Below are 20,268 nucleotides of genomic sequence, written 5' to 3'. Positions count from 1 at the left end.
GTTTAAAATATATTTGTAATAAAAAATACTAATTACTTAAAAAAATTAAAATATATACTTCACATGATGTCCCTCGGTGACCAACTGGACATCTGCATATTTCAACACTGGTTGATCGTACGCCACCAGTTTCTGATTCAATAGCTGTATCTAAACTCACATCACTGAGGTATGTTCTATTAGTCTGAGAAGCATGTATTGCACGAATTAAGATGGCTTCAATAGATGAAAGAACTTTCATAAATTCAGCTCTTGATGCAGGTTGTGGTCCCGAAGAAATTAATCGACGCCAACCTTTTTCTACTAAATGAGTACTTAGTACCTATAAAAAAAAATTATTTAAAAAAATACACTTATAAACACTTAAAGACTAATATATACGGTTGTTTCGCCTGGCTGAATTTTTTTATCATTTGATTTAAATAACCATATTCCACTTCCAACAAGTATAATGTCTGTGTCGTCACGTATTGTGGATCCTGGAAAAGTGGTATAGCGTTGGGTCCAGTTGAGGGAACCTCCATAGGATGTAATCTAAATTTAAAATAGAATTTATATAATTTTGCGCAAATTATTTTTATAATGTATTTACTATTTAATATATACAATAAGATATGCATCAGTTTTGAAGGGCTGTAGAATAAAAATTATTCAACTTGCAGAAATTTACATAAACATAATAAATAATAATATAATACCTACCTTATTTCCTGTAAAAGAAGATGGCAATGACCAAAATAGTTGTTCACCACGATTAGGCGTATAGTCATAACCAATTTCATTTCTTGACACGTCAGTTAAAAAGCCAGATTTAATGAACCTGTTTCTAGTACTGATAAAATAATTTTTTTTAATTAGTTTAATTTTAAACATTAACACTTAACAGTGTATAAATTAATTATAAGAAATACCTATCAGTTAAAGTAAAACCATGATTTTGTCCGAATAACTGCATTGGAATTTGAGTAACAAATAAATTGGAAGGATAACAGTTTTGAGAAACACCAGAACAGAAACACTCTAAACATCCTTCTATATGATTTTCTGACAAGTCAAATGTACCAGGTCTACAACGGTCACAGCGAGGTCCTTCAACATTGGTCTATAAATGTTAATTATTTAATATTTATACATATTTTATCTATTTATTTATTATTATTATGTATTTTTTTATACTTTGCAAACACATCTATTGTCTTGACAGGGTAATGAAGTGCCCCGAGAATCACAATCGCAGACTGGAATCACTTCACTAGCTTCACATGGTATGCCTTTAACTGGGTTACCAGTATAACCTGGTAAACATTCATTACATGTATCTCCTGTTGTATGATTTTGGCAGTTCTATAAGTTTAGAATTTATATAGTATACATCATAATTAATAATTTTTAATATTGAGCAATATCATACAACACAAATTCCAGAGTCAGGATCACAATGATTTGAATGACCGTTACATGTACATGGTTCACATATTTCTAAATAGAGACCTTGACCATTTCTAGTATAACCAACAGCACAATCTTCACATGATAAACCTTTGTATCCTTCTGGACACAAACATTCTTCTACTTCAACAGCTCTATTTTTGCCAGTATTGAATGAATCAGTAATTTCAAGCGTTACTGACTGTATACTATGATGGAAAATAATAATAATTAATAATATTATATCAAACAGCATAATGTTTAGTTATTACTAATTTATGGTCACTATAAATATACATACGCTGCTTCTTTAGTGCCAGTTGTGTAAGTTGCTTTAATTAATATGAATTTCAAACCAGCTAAAGCCATTAATAAATGTTCACGATCTGCAACCTGACCATCTGGTCGTTGCCAATTTTGTTCTAATAGCTTAACTGATGTAGTTTTTAAAGTATTTGGTTCTACATTTTCACGGCTATAATGCAACAATCGGATTTTGTTTTCCTAAAATTTTAGAATAAATAATGACAACAGAAATATTTCAAATTGCAATTTTTATTTGAATGTTTACACTTATGAGTTCGATATCTGGTGCACTGTTTTTGGAAGACTGACCACCTGGAACTGGAACATGTCTTAAGATATAACTAAGAGAACCACCATATGAAGTTATTTTATTTCCCAAAAAACGTGGAGGTAATTGCCAATAATACACCTAATAATAACATTGCATAAAAAAAAAAATATTTTTCCAGTACAGAATTTAATAGTGATTATTTATACTTCTTGACTGCCTGGAGGAAAGTCTGAGTAAACAAGTTCTCTTGTACTTGAATCCACTACTAGATTTGGTAAAGGAACAAAATTTTTACGCTGAATTAATTTGATGTCTTGGTTGGTCCTTGCGAATGTTGCGTGTACCTATAAATTATATGTTTGTATACATAGTGAAAAATCGAATGAGTTAAATAATATTTACTTCTTGTCTATACAGTCTGGAACTGGTACATTGATTGGATACACCCATACAGAAACAGCTAATGCAACCAAATTGGTTATCTGGTGCAATGTTGAACGTGTTAGCCTTACATTGGTTACATAAATCACCAGTTGTATAATCCTAATTAGGAGTTAATAAAAAATAATATTTGTACTTTATACATGACTTTTTTGGTTTTTTATTAAAATCATAAAATAGGAAAAATATTTTATTGTAATAGTTATATATTTACTTACCACAAGTGTCAGTAAATAAGACAGCATTAGCAAATATAATTTGGCAAAATTATTAAATTATTCCGTGATTATAAAATATATTAAGACTTACCTTGCAGACACATTTTCCAGTTCTCTCATCAGGGAATGGTGATATTGAACCAGCTACATCACATATACCTGAAAAGTTAATATATTATAAGGTATGTATACTGCAAATACATATACTCTTAATAATAATCTTAGTTTTTAGTTTATTTACCTTGTTTGCAATAATCTCCAGGTTGTAAAGGATTTCCTGAATATCCTGAGGCACATTGTTCGCACCTTCGTCCAACATATCCATCAACACAGTTACATGTCGGTAATCCATCAGTGTCTAGGTAGCAACCTTTACCAAATCTAAAAGAGACAAACAATTATTTAAAAGAAATAAAGATTTTAATAAAAAAAAAAAAAATTGTAAATTACTGATTGCCAGATGATGTTAAGGGACAAGGACAGTGTCTGCATGGTATTCCTCTTGGTGGAGATCCATACATTCCTGTAGGACAGACTTCTGTATCTTCTTTATAACACTGTCCTAACCAGGAACCTTGTTGTCTGCGTACATATCCAGGAGCACAGCTCTATAAAAAATCATTTAATATTTAAACATGCATAATACAAACAAATAAAAAACTGTGTAAAATGTTAATAGAAGAAATATATTCATATAACAAGATGCGAATACGAAGGAAGTAAATAATAATTAACTTAATCCTCATAACTCATAATAAACATTTTGGAAATGAGTACCTATTGAAATATAATTCGTAGTCTATTTAATAAATATTTTTCATAGATTCAATTGTATTGTTAATACATTTGACACTTACTTCACATGATAGACCAGTATAACCGGCTGGACATTGGCATTCTTCAACAAATGCTACATGTTCATTTACACTATTCAATGTTTGTGCAGAGTCCAATTTTATATGTTTTATGTTTGTTTCAGATTGTTGAGAAACATATTGACCCCTTTTAAACAATCAATACAATATAAGTATTAAATATAATGTTATATATGTATAATATATTACATCAGAACTTTATTTAAAAAAAAAATATTAATGTGATGGATACCTGATTAAAATATTTTCCACATTAGCTAAAACCATCATGACATCTTCCCTAGTTGCTAGTGTATCATCAGAATAACTAGTACTGGTACTTTCTTTTTTCCAAACATTAGTAAATAATTTAGCTGATACAACTGTATCCAAGCCTACTGTTGTTTCCGGACCAAAATACATAAGTTTAATACCATTTCCCTAATGAAAATTTTAAGTATCATTCCTTATTCGTTAATTAGTATAAATTATAAATAAAATTCCTTACAATCAAAATTATGTCTGGTATGAATGTAATCGGATCTCCATTTCCCTCATACCTAACTGTGTATTTTATGTATCCCCCATAAGATTTAAGCTGATTGCCTAAATAACTTTCTGGGAATTTGAAATATGGATATATGTCTTCAGATTGCCTTGAAGCATTATTGACTGTAAACACTTGTAAAGCTTCATTACCATTAACATTTATTTGATGAGCACTAGAACTTGTTGGTTGTAGTTCTACTCTAAATGAAGAAGGTTCAATATGAACATTAGCTATTCTAAGTTGATACAATGATGGTGTATTCTAGAAGAAACAAAATATTAGATTAGTTTAACCCGAATAAACACAAAGCGAGATTTTCAAACCTGAATCTTAAAGAGTTTGGAACTTCTACAATTACTTGAGATTCCAAAACAAAAACAGTTGATACAATCATTTTGTGATAAAGCTATATCATTAAATGTTCCTTTAGGACATGACGTTTGTTGAATTATATTAGATGGTTTCACAACTAATATTGTATCTGGTACTGCTATTTCGGACCCATGTATGTTGATACCTTCACAACTGTATGCACCTTGATCAGCTTCCTAAAATCCATAAAATAGGCACATATTAATTCAAACTATGTATAAGACGTAAGTGTGTGAATAAATTAATTTTATAATATAGTAATTATACTTGAATATTAGGGCAAGTGAGTGTGCCAAATCCATTGACACTAGTCATTTCACATTTTGTCGGTACATGACCCCAGTTCAATCGCCATGATATTTCTGGGGTTGGTACACCAACAGCTTTGCATGTTGTTATGAATACTTCACCAATTTCTAGTGTTATCAATGGAGGAGGTGTAGTTTGGAATTGTACAGGAACTAAATTTAAATTAAAAAACATTAAAATAAAGTAATTAGTTATCATTAATGTAGGTATACACATTATTCTACTTACGACAACCAATTTCATCACTTCCATCTGAACAATCACTTTGAGAATCACATTGGAAAGATTTTGGAATGCACTCTTTATTTCTACACTCAAATTCACTATATAAACAGCGAGAATCTATAAAATAATAAAAGATTTAGTAAACTAATATTTTAGTTCTTATTATACATAAATCAATTATAATTTATAATATACCAATATATTATAATGACGTCTAGTACAGACATACCAAGCTACCTATATCTGTATATTCTATAAAAAAAATATATTTATATTCATTACATACCCGATAATTTTTGTTCACAGTTCTGTTCATCAAAATTATCTCCACAATCGTCTTGACCATCACACACCCAAGTTTTAAGTATACATTTTTTATTACTACAGCGGAACTCGTTAGGTTGGCATCCAAACATATCTAAAAATGAAAAATGTAATTTAAATATATATATATATAGGTATGTTTATTTTTAATTAAATCTAAACATACTGCAACGGGTTTCATCTGATCCGTCTGAACAATCTACTTGGCCATCACAAACTTTTGTTTTTAATATACATTGTTTATTAGAACACGTAGCTTCATTCAAACCACAAGATTCTAATGGCCGAACCGTTACATCAATCCCTAAAATATAAATCAAAAATATTATTACAATTAAAATAATATATATAGGTAAAATAACAATTTGTATATATATATATAGGTAAACAAATAATATTGAACATACATTGAAAATGTAATTATTAATTAATAATATGCCATTTATAGATTTATATGACGTGAGAGTATTAATCACAATTTACACTACAGATAATCTGAATAGGTATTAAAAATACCTAATATATATATAAATACATTAAAATATATAGGTAGTTTATTTTATAATTTACCAATTAAAAGGTTTTAAAATAATACAATTTACTTACATTTAGATCAAATACAAAGGTCAGCAAAGTAAAAAATAAATTTTATTATAATACACATAATAAAACCAATTTATTGTGAATTTCGATTCAATAATGTACATACCTGAGTAGCGATTAAAATTAAAATTTTTTGTTGCAGGTAAACCAAATTTCCATTTATTATTTATAATTGGTATTATATATTTATGTTTCCGTGCAGCTTGCATTATAATTTTTTTTTTTTTTTAATTTAAACGTATCATTTATAATGTTTAGATATTTACTTACATGGCTCTACTTTTAGGAAGACGGATACGCGGGATCCAGGGTCTGAAGCTGAGAAACCGATTGCTTCGCACACGTATGTGCCACTGTGTTCAACCTATATTACATATTATACATAATTATTTTAAATTTATTAGCATTTTAAGTGATGAATTGATGAATAATAATAGGTAAATATAAGTTTACCTTGATATTAGGCATTTCTAATCGGCCTCCGATATCCCTAGACCCAGAAGGTAAATATAGTCCATTGCCACGAGACCATCTAACAGGTGCTCTCAGAGGACCTTCGTCTCTGCATTGAAATACTACTTCTCTGTCTACGCAACGAATATAATTATAATTGTATATTAATGTAAAATATAAATATTTGAAATAAAAAAACCCAAACCAAAAATGACATGCGAACAACATGCAACACTAAATAAAGACTTATAAACGATGTACACTTATAAATAGTTATATTATTAAAATACACAATACATCAACTAGGTAATTATAATTATAGATAAGTAATTAAATATTTAAGTTTTACTATTTTGTTATTCAAAAATTACTCCACATAGTGTTAATAATAATACCATCAGTGTCCAAAAATTTAAATAAAGAGATTTGCCCATTTTAAAGATCTGCATTTCCGTCAATTTTTTAATAGGCCCGCATTTAGGATAATCAAACCAAATTATTAATTTTTATAATAATTGTATGAAAAAAAATAAATATTTTTTTTAAACTTTAATCCATAGTTTTAGTTATACTATTAATTTAATTGACGCACTGATCATCAAAATTATTCAATCGTCAATTATATTTAATTATACAACAAAAAATATTAATCAAATGTAATTTTACTATTAAATAATATTATATAAAATTGAAATAATTAATATAGTAATTAAGTACAATAGTAAGTAAGTAAGAGCATTTTTTCAAGAAACGATTGATAATTCTTAACTTTCTTAACAAATAATTTATGTTCATACTAGTTATTTATTAGGTATGTACTCTGTTTATACATTATACATTATCTAAAATCTATTTAATTATGAATTATATATAAATATTCCAAATATTTGCATGATATTTGATATTTATATGTTAAGAAATAATAATTTTCAAATCATCTAGATAGATCATTAAATTATTTTTGTGTTAAGATTTAATTGATTCTTTGTGCTCAGAACAATAATGACTGTATAATTATTTTACACCCAAACATTGATATTATTACTATTAGAGTATTACGATGAGCGATAATATTATACTGAAAATATGACAGGTATACTCAAAATTATTTATTGAATATTATTCATATTATTATTGTTCAACATTAATTGTACATTTGACATACCAGCTATATATTTTTCACATTAAATTCATAGAAAATTGTATAGTTATTGCCATTTTTTTTTCAAAACATAATTTTATTAGACTTAAATATATATTAGTTTGTGATATGTGTTGATAGATTTTTTAAATAATTGTCATGCAAACGTCCTAAAAACAATACTTTGTAATAAAAATACAAACATGTTGCAGTTTAATTATGCATATTTTTGTAATGCGTATAATGATTGTCATGCAGTATAGAAACTGTTAAATAATTTAAATATCTACATGTTTTATGATACACATAATATATGAGTCCCTGGCATGCATGATATTCAGCATAGTAATGCATACGAAAAATATTCATAAATCAAACACCCGAGAATATCCAATAAAATGGTCTTACCTTTAGATTCTAGTAAGAAGAAATCAAAAATAGAGTGCATATTGGGAAATAAACAAAAATACAAAATTGCATTAATATTAATTATTAAATGATAAACATTTAGTTAAGTTATAACTTTATAAGACTAACAATAAGATCTAACGTAAATATCATTATTTTGAGTAAACAACAACCATAACAGTGGACATAATAATAATTTATAAAATGTCCAATAATTAATATTTTATATCAGTTAGAAATTATTATTATTTTTTTTTATATAAATTTAAATTATTTATAAGGATTGTTCTTATACCTTATAATAAAAAAAAAAAAATTCTAAAATAAATATATGATAAAATTATGTGTAATTTTTAATTTAGAATTTGTGCAAATGTAGCAATATTGTGCAATACAGCTGGTTAATAGTAATATATAGATATTAAATGCAAAATATGTTAATTGCATTCCAGAAAAACATAAAATATTTAAAATTTCATCACAGTGAACTATTTTAAATGCAGATGTTGATTATACGTGCGATTTTGTTCATTATGATTACATTAAAAAGTGTTACTTTAAAATATAACTGAATAATAAACTGAATATTTTTCAGTAGAATGTAGTATGTACAAAAATATACAATAAATAAATTAAAAATATAAATTCGTAACAAAGATGAGAGGTTTCACTTACTTTCTTTTATTGTTTGTTCATTGGGATATGTTTTTAGATTTAAACCATCTGGAGCTCCATCTGAAAAAAAATGTTTTTAATTTTGAGTCAAAAAATATATATACAGTAATACTTTGATTATCTGGACTAATTAATGTCAAGGGTGGTCCGGTTAAGTAAATATCCGGATGATTGATATATGACATATCAAAAATTATATAATTATATAATTGTATGAATATATTGTATGTATGTATTTATTATTAATATGTATGTACTATAATTTGAAATTTGTAACAATAAACAAATAATTTTATTATAATATTTAACTGAAAAAGAATAAGCATAAATACAATAACATATTTAAAAAAAAAATTTTAAGCCGTTAAATCTTTTTTCTCGTCCGGTTAATTTAGAATTTGTGCAAATGTAGCAATATTATATTGGACGTTCGGTTAATAGGCGTTCGGATAATCGAAGTTCTACTGTATTCTAATGAAAACAATACATTGTGTTTATAGATGACGGAGGGAAATAATTAGGAGAAAAATCAATAAAAAAAATATAATGAACATAGACAGATATATAGGTATATGATTTTTAGAATACATTTTATAACAAACTATAGACCAAATTATAGGTCAGTAACCTTAAAGTCTAAGTAAAATAATTAATGAATTATAGATTCGTACCTTGTTATATACCTATAATTAAATCAACAATTAAAGACTTTTAAAATAACGTGATGTTCGAGGGTTGTAAGTTTTTAATTTTGTAAATGTTGAAACTTTTGAGTTATACTATATTATTTAATAGTTAGGTTAATTCCCCTGTGTAAGTAGTAAACTTACAGCAATTGTCTTCGTCCGAATAGTCTTGACACTCGTAGTTGTTGTTGCATTTCGCCGATTTCGGGACGCACTGCCGACCGTTGCGGCAAGCAAATTCGTTCCAGTTGCAGGTTACGAACACAGAAGGATTTTGGTACTGCGGGTATAATACAGTGGTGGTTTCAATATTAGTGACGTTGGGAGTCACTATAGTCGTGGGAGCTGTGGACAAAACCATTATAAAGCTAATGTATACGAGTTTAAAACAAATAGCAATACATGAAATTCTAATTATCACGAAAAAGATGTTGATGGAGAATCATTCTCATTATTATAATGAGATTATAGTATAATTATATACATGTGTAATTTATGAAAAATTGTCAAATGAATTATCAATTAATAAAATTCCTATCTTGATTAAGTTGATGAAATTCCATGCCATTTTAAAAGCAGTTTATTTACTGAAGTTACACACTATAAATGTATGTACTCAGAATAATATATAGTATATTAGTTGTATGACACATGGTATTTATTTAGGTAATGAACGCACGTGCAGCAAATATTACTTATTTGTGAAATGAAATTAATTTATTAGGTACTAATGATGATTTAAATGACATTATAGTTAAATGTTAACATTAAACAATATAAGAAACTGGATTATCCTTTTGAGTTCTAATTAATAGCTTAATATTGATTAACAGTCAGTAGGTATACCTGAGTATTTGGAATATATACCAAATCACATTCACATATACCATGTGACTTATAAAAAACAAATATCTACAGAAAAATAAACTTAAGTTAATACAAATGTTGGGTTTTTTTTAAAGTTATAAAGTTTAATTCAAATTGTATTTGTTATACGTGACTGTAAATATAAATATCGTACCAACATATATTTTTGAACCCCTTTTAAAATAAAAATATGTTCACTTGTACATATATTTAAAACTTTAAAAATATATTTTATTTTATCAAGTTTTGTTTAGTTAGTTTTATTAAGTACAAATATTGAACAAAATCTAAAATTTATTATTGTTCACATTTCTATCAGCTTCCCCAGCTTGGACTTCATCAATATATAGGTGTACTAAAAAAAAATACTTTTCTCTCTATTATTCAAAAAAAGTTTGTCCTTCTCTTTGCTCCAAGCAAGTAAATATAAAATATTATAATATTACAAAGTTAAATGGAAGAAAAAACATGTTGTTGTCTTTATACTACGCAATACTTAAATACACAGATACATATAAGCCCAACGATAAAGCCTAAAGCTCTTATCAAATTTGACCAATTTAGCAGGTCCACCCGAGCAAAACGTTGTATGCTATGACGACGGAGACGACTGACATACTTCGTCAGTGGTTCGTACTTACCACAGTCCAATTCGTCACTTTGATCCTTACAGTCGTTAATACCATCACAGCGGTAATGGATGCTCACACAACTTCCGTCGTGGCATCGAAACTCGTTGGTAAAACACACCGTGGCAATTGCAGAAGGAGATGTGGTGACCGGTGACGATGCCTGATTAGTGTTTGCAGACGATAACGATGGTCTGTCTACATGATAGTAGTACACAAAAAGCCACAGAACAAAAATACAACAATATATCACATAACTACCAGAATACAAGCAAAAAAACAATAAAAACGAAAATGCGCTGCCCTTTAATAATTTATACATAATAGTTATAAATTATAATTTATTATCTAGGTTATAAGTTATAACAATTATTATATTCTTATATTTTGGAAATTCAAATTTCATTTATTACTATCAATCATAATATAATATACATATTATACATTTTTATAGCTGATGTGCGCGCATTATGACTGCGAAGGAAATGAAAAAAAATGCTGTCGTATTATTATTATTGTTAATATTATTACCATTTGTGCAATTCCGCTCGTCTTCTGCGTCCGGACAATCCGAACGGCCGTCGCAAGACCTCGACAAGGGTATGCAACTCATGTCAGCACATGTGAAATCTGATTCAGCGCAAGGTGCGAGCATGGGGTCTACACATCAAGCGTGCCACAAGAAAAGCATTAGAATATTAAGAACGTGAACATTGAAAATAACATGTTATTTATTAATATAACTTCCTATAATATATTACGTTATTATCAACTAGTATATTATATAATATGTAATAAAAGTGTTATAATAACATAACATATTATAATTGCCTTCATATATATTTACTATATACGTGACACACAGATAGGACAAAACCTAATGAACTTTTGAAAATGTTTTTGTTTTTTGTTAAGCTGTAGTCTGAAGGCACGGTTAAATCATCACACAATAATAATGATAATATAATACGTTTAAATTATGGTTCATTGTCACGTTTATAATGTATAATTCTATAAATCGATAAAACCTACAACAAAAACCAAATAGTTCTATTTGTCCTAATTTAATTTGCTACTATATGAAATTATTAAGTTTGCGTTTAATTATCCTAATAACTATTTCCGTGTAGGAGGAAAATACATTTTTAATGATTGATTTTCATTGACATTAATTTATTCTTTTAGTATTCATAAATTATAAGTTTATAAATTAATATAAGTTAAAGTTATATAAATTATAACTAATCAGTAATCAACAATCATACAGAAATACAGCCGTACAAGACAATACAAATTAATATTAAGTTAATAAATAAAATATTAAAATATATATTGTATTCCGTTTTATATGCCTCAAAGAATATTGCTATAGTATAATTATTATTATTATAATCCAATTAATACATTTTGAAGTCTACATCATAGAAGTTATGAAGACATTCAAAGAGAATGCAAGGTAAGATAAAGATTAATAAGTTCACTAGATTTTATCCTAAGCTGTACAGTCAAATTCAAACATATTACACTTATTCATTATATTAATAAATATATAATTATATGAATATTATATATTCTACGTAGCCACGTAGGTTATATGTTCATAAAAAGACACGTAACACGTTAACAGTACACAATAAACCAGTAACCGCTTTACATATTTAAACATTAATTTATATAAAAAAAAATATGTAAAACAATCATTAAATTTTAATCATGAAATAAATTTTTTTTTCTTCTATTTTACCTATATCCTAAATGAAGAAACTGTTTTATTTTTGAAATTCGTGATAGTTGCTTTTAAATGTAGTATAATATATAATTTCAGCATAATATAATTTCTAATGAATTGTATAAAGGCAATTAAGACAATTAAGTATATTACTAAATACTGATCAAGTAAGTTAGAAAATATCTGAGAAAATTTCCCGAATTCAAATTCTAAAAAAAAAAAAAAATTTTGACAATAATTTAAGAAAATAAGAATTTTGTATTAAGTACACTATAAATTCTTATTTATTTGTATCAGCAGCTAGTTCCCTTAATTAAATAGTTTACCTAAAAGTAAACTATGAGTACATTTAGCGTGTAACAAATCCACATTTTTATTTAATATAATATTAACAAAATGTAAACCTAGTACAAAAGTTGTTTAAAGAATCAAGGTATTTTCAAACTTATAAGCAAATCAGTTTTTATTTGATCTTGAATATTCTGATTTTACTAATATTTAATTTTTTTGTCACATAATACGTATTCCTATTGTGTTATAACAATAAATGTATGGAATTACTTGAAATCCTTAAACTTTAGCATTAACGAAAATTCTTAATATCCTTTTAAAACTTTTTAGCGTCAAATGTGACTAAAATAATATGTAATACTGCATGTATATAGATACAAAGCTTTTTTGTGTGTTGCTTATATTTTATTTGTGGTTTTATTATTAACTATACCGAACTAAATAGATGTGCGTAAATGGTATGAAGTTTGTGTGCATTCGGTGAAAAGCCATGTTATAAGTACAATTATTATAATACAAGTACATTTTAATGTAGTACATTGTGGAATATGTAAGTGCGACATGATATTCTCTACACCAGTGTTATTTTTAGAAAGCGACAACAACCGTTAAAATGACAACATTATAGGTAACAGTTTATTTTTATAATCGAAAGATTCAATAAAATATAGTAATTTGGCTTCCTATATATAAATTAAGAAGATTATAAATTACGTAAGAAGTGTATAATATAGTACCTGTACCAAGACTGACAAGACTGTCACCACCCGGTATTCCACAATTAACCTCATCTTCACCGTTGCTGCATTCAGTTTTACCGTTGCATCTTTTGTCGATGGACAAACATTTACCATTGTGACATTGGAATTCTTCAGGGCCGCAATTAGCTAAACAATAAATAATAAAAAATTTAATATTTTAGAATTTAAATATGTACATTATATTATGTATCATTGTCCACAACTATAAACGTTGTTTCAAAAGAGTTATGGTTTCTGCGGGGCGCGAGTCTGCAGCTGTAAAATAAATCACTGTATACAAAGTGCACTATATAATCTTTTGAATGTTATAAATTTAGCATTATAATTTATAATAAAGTGTATTATTTACAGCAGTTTTCTTCGTCAGATCCGTCATCGCAATCAATCCGTGTGTCGCATTCTTTTCTTCTATCAATGCACTGATCTGTGCTTCGGCATGAAAATGAATTTTCATCACAAACCTTTTCAGCTGTAAAACATTATAACAACATTTTTTATAATCACTTTATTAAAGTCAGTGTAGTATTTAACCCGGAGCAATATACTGGACAATACACAATTACGAACGTTTTCCATAAAGCCTCAAGTGCAAGTTTATCAAATGTACTATGATATTTAAATTATAATACATATGATGAGTGATAATAATACTAAATATATCCCATTTAAAAAAAATTTAAAACACCACCAATAATTTATTTAAAACCTTTAGACAAGTGCCATTATATTATGTAACCGCATATACAGTTAAACATAAAAAGGCTTAAGTAATTTTACATATGCTTGCAGCGTATAAAGCTAACGTAGCAATTTTATTCTAATGTTTAGTGCAAAACTATACTCATAACTTATGTATGATAAGTAGCTATAAATATTTTTGTCGTATAGACGTGTGGTTAATAAATTAATTTATTGTAATGTGTCTATTTATTAAATAAATTAAATTTATTCTGGTATAATATGACAATTATACTAAGTGTAAAGAGATTTTAGCGCTAGACGTGTGACACATTTGTGTGTGGCGAATTCCAAGCTAAATTTTGACTCAGTTGGTTTTTAACATACGACAATTTTCTTCGTCCGAACCGTCCTGACAATTTTTTATTCTGTTGCATTGTAAAGATTTTTCGATACAAAACGATGTAAGATGACATTTGAATTGTCCAGCAGTACATTCTGTGATGATAAAATAAATTATCGATAAATCGGTTAAAATAAAAAATCAGCCACCTAGATATTTATGTAATATCTTATAAGTTATAATATCTAATTACAACTTAATGAAAAATCTATGATTATTTTTATAAGACATTAAATTATTTAATACTTAGTACTAAAAATTTAAAACTAATTAGATTATATTTGTATATACAATAAATAAGAACGTACCAATTTCATTAAAATTGTTAAGTTTATAGTATTACAAAAAACATAAATTATAATAAGTTAAAAACATTTGTTTTTATCTATTATTCACATATATAATTATAATAAATTAGCTATACAACATAAAGTTTTTAATACAAAATATACAAAAAAAAAAAGGGATCTACCTATAATAGCTTTCTAACAGCTTAATATTTCGGACTTTTACAAATATCTATTGACAAAATCGAAATTGAATTTGTTTAAAAGGTTAATGACTAAATTTATTTAAAGAAAACATAAAATAAAATAATTAAACATTATTTAAATATCTAATTTACTAGTAAAATTGTTAAACTAATAATTTCTATTTACAATCTACATAGGTATAACCTATATTTATATACATTATTAATTTATTATGTACATTTCAGTTTCACCAAAAACTTTTCAAATAATGTAAATTATTAAGTACTTATAGTTATTAAAAATGTTTTTGTAATAATTTGTGTAGGTTGAACATAATATTATACGAAATCAATTTTTTTCACGTGAGAGTGATTACATTTTCCTTTAGTATTTGCACAAATTTATGTACCTCTATAAATTATGTACCTATAATATACAGTATACACGTATGCTTGCACGCACGTACGTAAGTTTCGGATTCCATAAAATGAAAGTTATACGGGTATAGCATACATACATTATTGATGGACATGAACTTTTATAAGAACCTAATAATTTAGTCTTTAGATAAACTAAACATAAACTTACTTAACTGAATCTGAAATATGATTATTTTAACAAAAAACTATTATCTAGAAAAGTATTAGGTAATGTTTTTGAAAGTAATTTTTTAATAAATAATTTGAAGTCTTATAATGAAACAAAGTTATTTATAAAATATATATATTTTTAAGTATCGTTTTGTATTGAATTCATATGACATTAGGTATTTTCAAAAATTTGATCAAATGAATTACACTTTTACATCGTATATGAATATATTAAAATAAAAAGTTTCTAGTTACATCATTAATAAATATACACTCATGCATAATATTATTATTAAGATTATCTATGGTAATTAAATTTAAAGTAAACTTAATAGAAAACAGTTACGTCAGATACTCAGATGAAATGAACGAAATATTGAATGACGGAAATATGGATTAAATGCAAACAATATAAGTTACCTATCTAAGTTTGTAATAACATCATACACTGATACACTTTGTAACATATTCAAAATTCAAATACCTATTTTATAATACATATTAACTTATAACTTTATAAGATGCCTACCGATATTGTTGACGTAATGACGTATGGGACATTTCATGACAAATTGGGTAGATAATTTTTATATTATAATATATCTAATGTATCTATCATGCATCACGATAAAAGGAAAAATGTAACGTTATTTTTTAATAAAAATAGATTTTAAAGGTTTTGTAAGTACAAAAAAAAATGTTTTTTAACTATTTACTGTTTAGGGAGAAGGTTTTGAATTAAAATATAATATAATAATATAATTGAAAAAAGAACCGAAGAATCAGCTTATCGATTCGGCCAATATGGCAATATGGTACTTGTATAATCGTTACAAAATAACTGGACAGAAAAGGTTAAACGTTGCTTATTTTTATAACTATGTACCTACTTTATAATGTATTTCTAATTTCTAGATTTCTTATTGACAATATTTTGCAGTTACCTGCAGGTTTTATTTAAACTGTACTTAAAACAAAATTGTACTTAAATTTGCGACTTATAAAAGATAACAATTTCTTATATTATTATAAATATATGCTATTATTTAATAACTGTTGGTAATAACTTTTAAATATTTACTGGCAACTTATTTTCATTGGGCAAAATTGTAATTTGTAAGAACAATGTTTATTGTTTATACTTTATATTAATAGCATGAAATAGGTATTAACAGTGTTCAGATTTATGCAGATTAAAATTATAAATAAATAAAAAATAATACCCCAGTTTAGGTACTATAATCCCTTAGCCGAAAAGACAATACTTTGTTATATATGGTTATTTACAATTTTTATATTTATATATGTTATTACTTATTGTTTAGACATTATTGTTATTTTCAAACACATTTTAATCTAGCCAAATAAATATTATTATTATTAACAATTACATTGTACTGAGTTATTGTACCATTATTTATTGAAGATTGAACAGTGGACACCAAAATATACATAATTCGGTATCTAATTCTTCTGAAAATAATTTGTATACGAATTGCCTCCCGGCTATAAGCGAGTTTCCTCACGACCACCCTACATTTTATCATAAACAAAAAGCGTCTAGTATCAGTTTCCTCCTAATGGGCAGAGGTCAGATAATAAATGTATAAGTGGTTCAAACTTCAAACATAATGTACCTATCAACATAAGTTTGTAATTTCGAAGTCAGCTCTAGAGTATTCAATTTTTCCTTATCATTTATATGCAGAAAATAGTTCAACTCATTCAGATCAAGACTGTAATTTTTATATAAGGTTATAATAAGCTTAAACCATATGCACGATAACAATTAAGAAACAAAATAATTTTCATTGATACTCAATTAAAAAAGCTGAATGAAAAAAAATATCAAATTTTGAGTACTTACAAATATTGTATATAGAAACCCAAATAGGTAGTGATTTATGGTAAAATACCAGACTGAAAAACTAGAACTTTGTTAACCGAAATTAATTCGTATGTATGAAGGCATTAAATACAAATATGTATTACGTATTAATAAATTAATGGTTAAATGGTATATTCAATTTTATTATTATAATGAGCAAATTCATTTTGAGTATATTATACTTAAATGTAGTCGCAAGAATATGTAAATATCTTATTACATTTTGTTGTAATGAGTAATGAATGATGATATTAATGAAGTTCGATATTTTTTATAATACATTTTCGTAATTTAATATAATATAAACACGACAATCAATAGAAACTTCGAAAACCGTGCGTATAATACATTTTAGCATTAGTTTATAGATTGTCTACCTGCATAATAGTGATTTATATGTTCTTATTTTTCACTGATTATATTTACTTTATGCTAAATGAACTAAATAGTTGTACATCGCCTAGTCATTTAAACGGATATAGAAAAAAAAAATTCGGCAAACATTTCAAAAAAAAAAGTTGTTTAATGAATATTATATTCGTTGTTCTGATGAATAACAATAATACAATTCATTGTATTATAGTATAAATGTATAACCACGTAGTACGTATAATGGGAATATAGACTAAAAAATGCTTGTTGTTGCCAACTGCGTTAGAAACGTTTACGTTTGAATAATAACATCGTTCGCGCGCTGACACGCCGATGGAAAATATATTTTCATTAAACAGATGGCGCTCGCGTTCGGCGTCCGATCGGTGGGGGAGATAATTCGTTGCGTTCGGTTGTCGACACTGCAACCAGAGTGATTCCGATCTTTCGTCTTTCTTTTCCGCTGCCGTGTTGTTAGGTTATCTCGTGCCGTGTTCACATCATTTTCGAGACTCGACTCGTCTCGATTGTATTTTTCTTTTTGATCGCGCGCGAATAGCACACCACAATGTCCAAAAGAGGTAAGTTTTCTCGTTTCATTTACAATTGTTAATTTCTTAACGATTGAATCACTAAAAATTTGCGCGTGTACGTGTGTCGGATAGTCGAACGTGTTCGTGTTGACGCCTTGCCGTTCGTTTGACGTTTTTCGGTCGCGCTTCGTACACGCGTTCGTCGGCCATTGCGACGAACTGCGCATGAGGTTATGTATGCAAATATAATGAAATAATGTGCTTTTTTCAGGACGTGGTGGTTCCGCCGGAGCCAAGTTCCGTATTTCTCTTGGTTTGCCAGTCGGCGCCGTCATCAATTGTGCTGATAACACTGGTATGTATAACTATGAGTTTTATGTTGTAATGGAATACTTATTTTTGTCACGTGTAACTACTAGGCGCAAAAAACTTGTTCGTCATTGCCGTTCAGGGTATCAAAGGTCGTTTGAATCGTTTGCCAGCCGCCGGTTCAGGTGACATGATTGTTGCTACAGTCAAGAAGGGAAAGCCAGAACTCCGTAAAAAAGGTAAAGATCATTACATTTGTCATCTCTTAGAATTTTGATGTAATGTGTGTATTAATTAATCCATATATTATTATAGTTATGCCTGCGGTAGTCATTCGACAGCGGAAACCTTTCAGAAGGAAGGACGGGGTGTTTTTGTATTTTGAAGACAATGCCGGGGTAATAGTCAACAACAAAGGCGAAATGAAAGGTAATTGACACTTAAATTATCATATTTACTTAAACATTTAGTTATTCTTGTTATTTTGGTTTAGGGAGTGCTATTACTGGTCCTGTAGCTAAAGAATGTGCAGATTTATGGCCTAGGATCGCGTCAAATGCCAGCAGTATTGCTTGAATTTTGTTTAAACTATAAATTTTGTTTTGACATCAATAAACCCTAATATTTACGTGATATTTTTGTGTTTTTATTTCTAATATTAATATCCTTTAGTATAAGATTTAAAGTTAAATGGTAAATAGAAACAATATTTTGTTAGTTTAATGGTTATATTATATAGAATTTAAGTATATTTTTATCATTAACAAATGCAACATTAGGCGGTGGTATAGAATAAAAATGACTTACTTTTAAAGTATGTTAAAAGAAGTTTGCTGGTTTTAGGTATAGTTTTTTTTTTTTGAAATACCTTTTAAAATACTTTGAACTATGTCTATTATTTTCAATAATTTCTTCATTAAATGATAGGGATTGATATAAAAATGTATTTAATATTAAATAATAGTTATTTTTTTTGTTTGGTATCATAAATTAAATTAATGTATTTTTAACCTTAAAACTGAAGAAAATATAACTTAATTAATTTTTTGAATGGTATTGTGTATTAAATATTTCATTTAATAAGGAATCGACATTTTTTTACCAACATGAATGAATATTCACTAAATCAAATATCTGACTATTTCATTAATTAATATTATATAGAATATCTTATAATTTAAAGTAATTCCTTAAAGAGTTTCTACAAAACTAGATAAACAATTTTATAAAGTTATGTACTTAATATATTATAATAGTTATTAAGTTAGAAATTTAACCTAATGGTAAAGGAATTAGAAAAATAAATTATTCTATTAAGTTAACAGTACATAGGTATATTAGTCTTAAACTAAAATTTTAATTTAACAGTTTAAAATTGATCATTTATTTAAATATATTTTGCATTTGAATTAAATTAAATTGCATTGCTTTTTATTAAAATCATATTAAATCAATGAAAAAATTAATAACTTTTTAATTGT

At 26.8% G+C, this 20,268-nt stretch overlaps 2 protein-coding genes across 11 annotated transcripts in view; one reads left to right on the top strand and one right to left on the bottom strand.

Moving 5' to 3' along the window:
• LOC132919340 (basement membrane-specific heparan sulfate proteoglycan core protein) overlaps positions 1 to 20,268 on the bottom strand; it is a 154,363-nt gene that overhangs the window by 18,774 nt on the left and 115,321 nt on the right. For 5 of the 10 annotated variants that reach the window (XM_060980885.1, XM_060980884.1, XM_060980889.1 and 2 more), the window contains 30 exons: positions 14,607 to 14,717; positions 13,891 to 14,010; positions 13,518 to 13,667; positions 11,292 to 11,420; positions 10,773 to 10,958; positions 9,409 to 9,609; positions 8,579 to 8,638; positions 6,355 to 6,488; positions 6,172 to 6,265; positions 5,465 to 5,602; positions 5,261 to 5,392; positions 4,978 to 5,091; positions 4,708 to 4,901; positions 4,392 to 4,616; positions 4,027 to 4,329; positions 3,772 to 3,959; positions 3,522 to 3,666; positions 3,115 to 3,272; positions 2,906 to 3,045; positions 2,756 to 2,823; positions 2,408 to 2,548; positions 2,212 to 2,349; positions 2,000 to 2,143; positions 1,730 to 1,932; positions 1,412 to 1,637; positions 1,177 to 1,344; positions 912 to 1,102; positions 703 to 832; positions 382 to 534; positions 59 to 322 (listed from right to left, as the gene is read on the bottom strand). In XM_060980885.1, coding sequence (XP_060836868.1) covers positions 59 to 322; positions 382 to 534; positions 703 to 832; positions 912 to 1,102; positions 1,177 to 1,344; positions 1,412 to 1,637; positions 1,730 to 1,932; positions 2,000 to 2,143; positions 2,212 to 2,349; positions 2,408 to 2,548; positions 2,756 to 2,823; positions 2,906 to 3,045; positions 3,115 to 3,272; positions 3,522 to 3,666; positions 3,772 to 3,959; positions 4,027 to 4,329; positions 4,392 to 4,616; positions 4,708 to 4,901; positions 4,978 to 5,091; positions 5,261 to 5,392; positions 5,465 to 5,602; positions 6,172 to 6,265; positions 6,355 to 6,488; positions 8,579 to 8,638; positions 9,409 to 9,609; positions 10,773 to 10,958; positions 11,292 to 11,420; positions 13,518 to 13,667; positions 13,891 to 14,010; positions 14,607 to 14,717 — 4,748 coding nt within the window. The remainder of the gene's footprint in view (positions 1 to 58; positions 323 to 381; positions 535 to 702; positions 833 to 911; positions 1,103 to 1,176; positions 1,345 to 1,411; positions 1,638 to 1,729; positions 1,933 to 1,999; positions 2,144 to 2,211; positions 2,350 to 2,407; positions 2,549 to 2,755; positions 2,824 to 2,905; positions 3,046 to 3,114; positions 3,273 to 3,521; positions 3,667 to 3,771; positions 3,960 to 4,026; positions 4,330 to 4,391; positions 4,617 to 4,707; positions 4,902 to 4,977; positions 5,092 to 5,260; positions 5,393 to 5,464; positions 5,603 to 6,171; positions 6,266 to 6,354; positions 6,489 to 8,578; positions 8,639 to 9,408; positions 9,610 to 10,772; positions 10,959 to 11,291; positions 11,421 to 13,517; positions 13,668 to 13,890; positions 14,011 to 14,606; positions 14,718 to 20,268) is intronic. The other 5 variants (XM_060980887.1, XM_060980893.1, XM_060980886.1 and 2 more) reach the window with 3 other exon arrangements.
• LOC132919342 (large ribosomal subunit protein uL14) lies at positions 18,367 to 19,420 on the top strand. Its single transcript, XM_060980894.1, has 5 exons — positions 18,367 to 18,526; positions 18,750 to 18,833; positions 18,898 to 19,026; positions 19,103 to 19,216; positions 19,281 to 19,420. Exons 1-5 carry the CDS (start codon positions 18,514 to 18,516, stop codon positions 19,361 to 19,363), a joined length of 423 nt encoding a protein of 140 aa, XP_060836877.1. The 5' UTR covers positions 18,367 to 18,513; the 3' UTR covers positions 19,364 to 19,420.

Source organism: Rhopalosiphum padi, chromosome 2, assembly GCF_020882245.1.
Source record: "Rhopalosiphum padi isolate XX-2018 chromosome 2, ASM2088224v1, whole genome shotgun sequence".
Taxonomy (NCBI): Eukaryota; Metazoa; Arthropoda; class Insecta; order Hemiptera; family Aphididae; genus Rhopalosiphum; species Rhopalosiphum padi.
The sequence above is the reverse complement of the archived record's forward strand: the minus strand, read 5'-3'. Positions and strand labels throughout refer to the sequence as shown.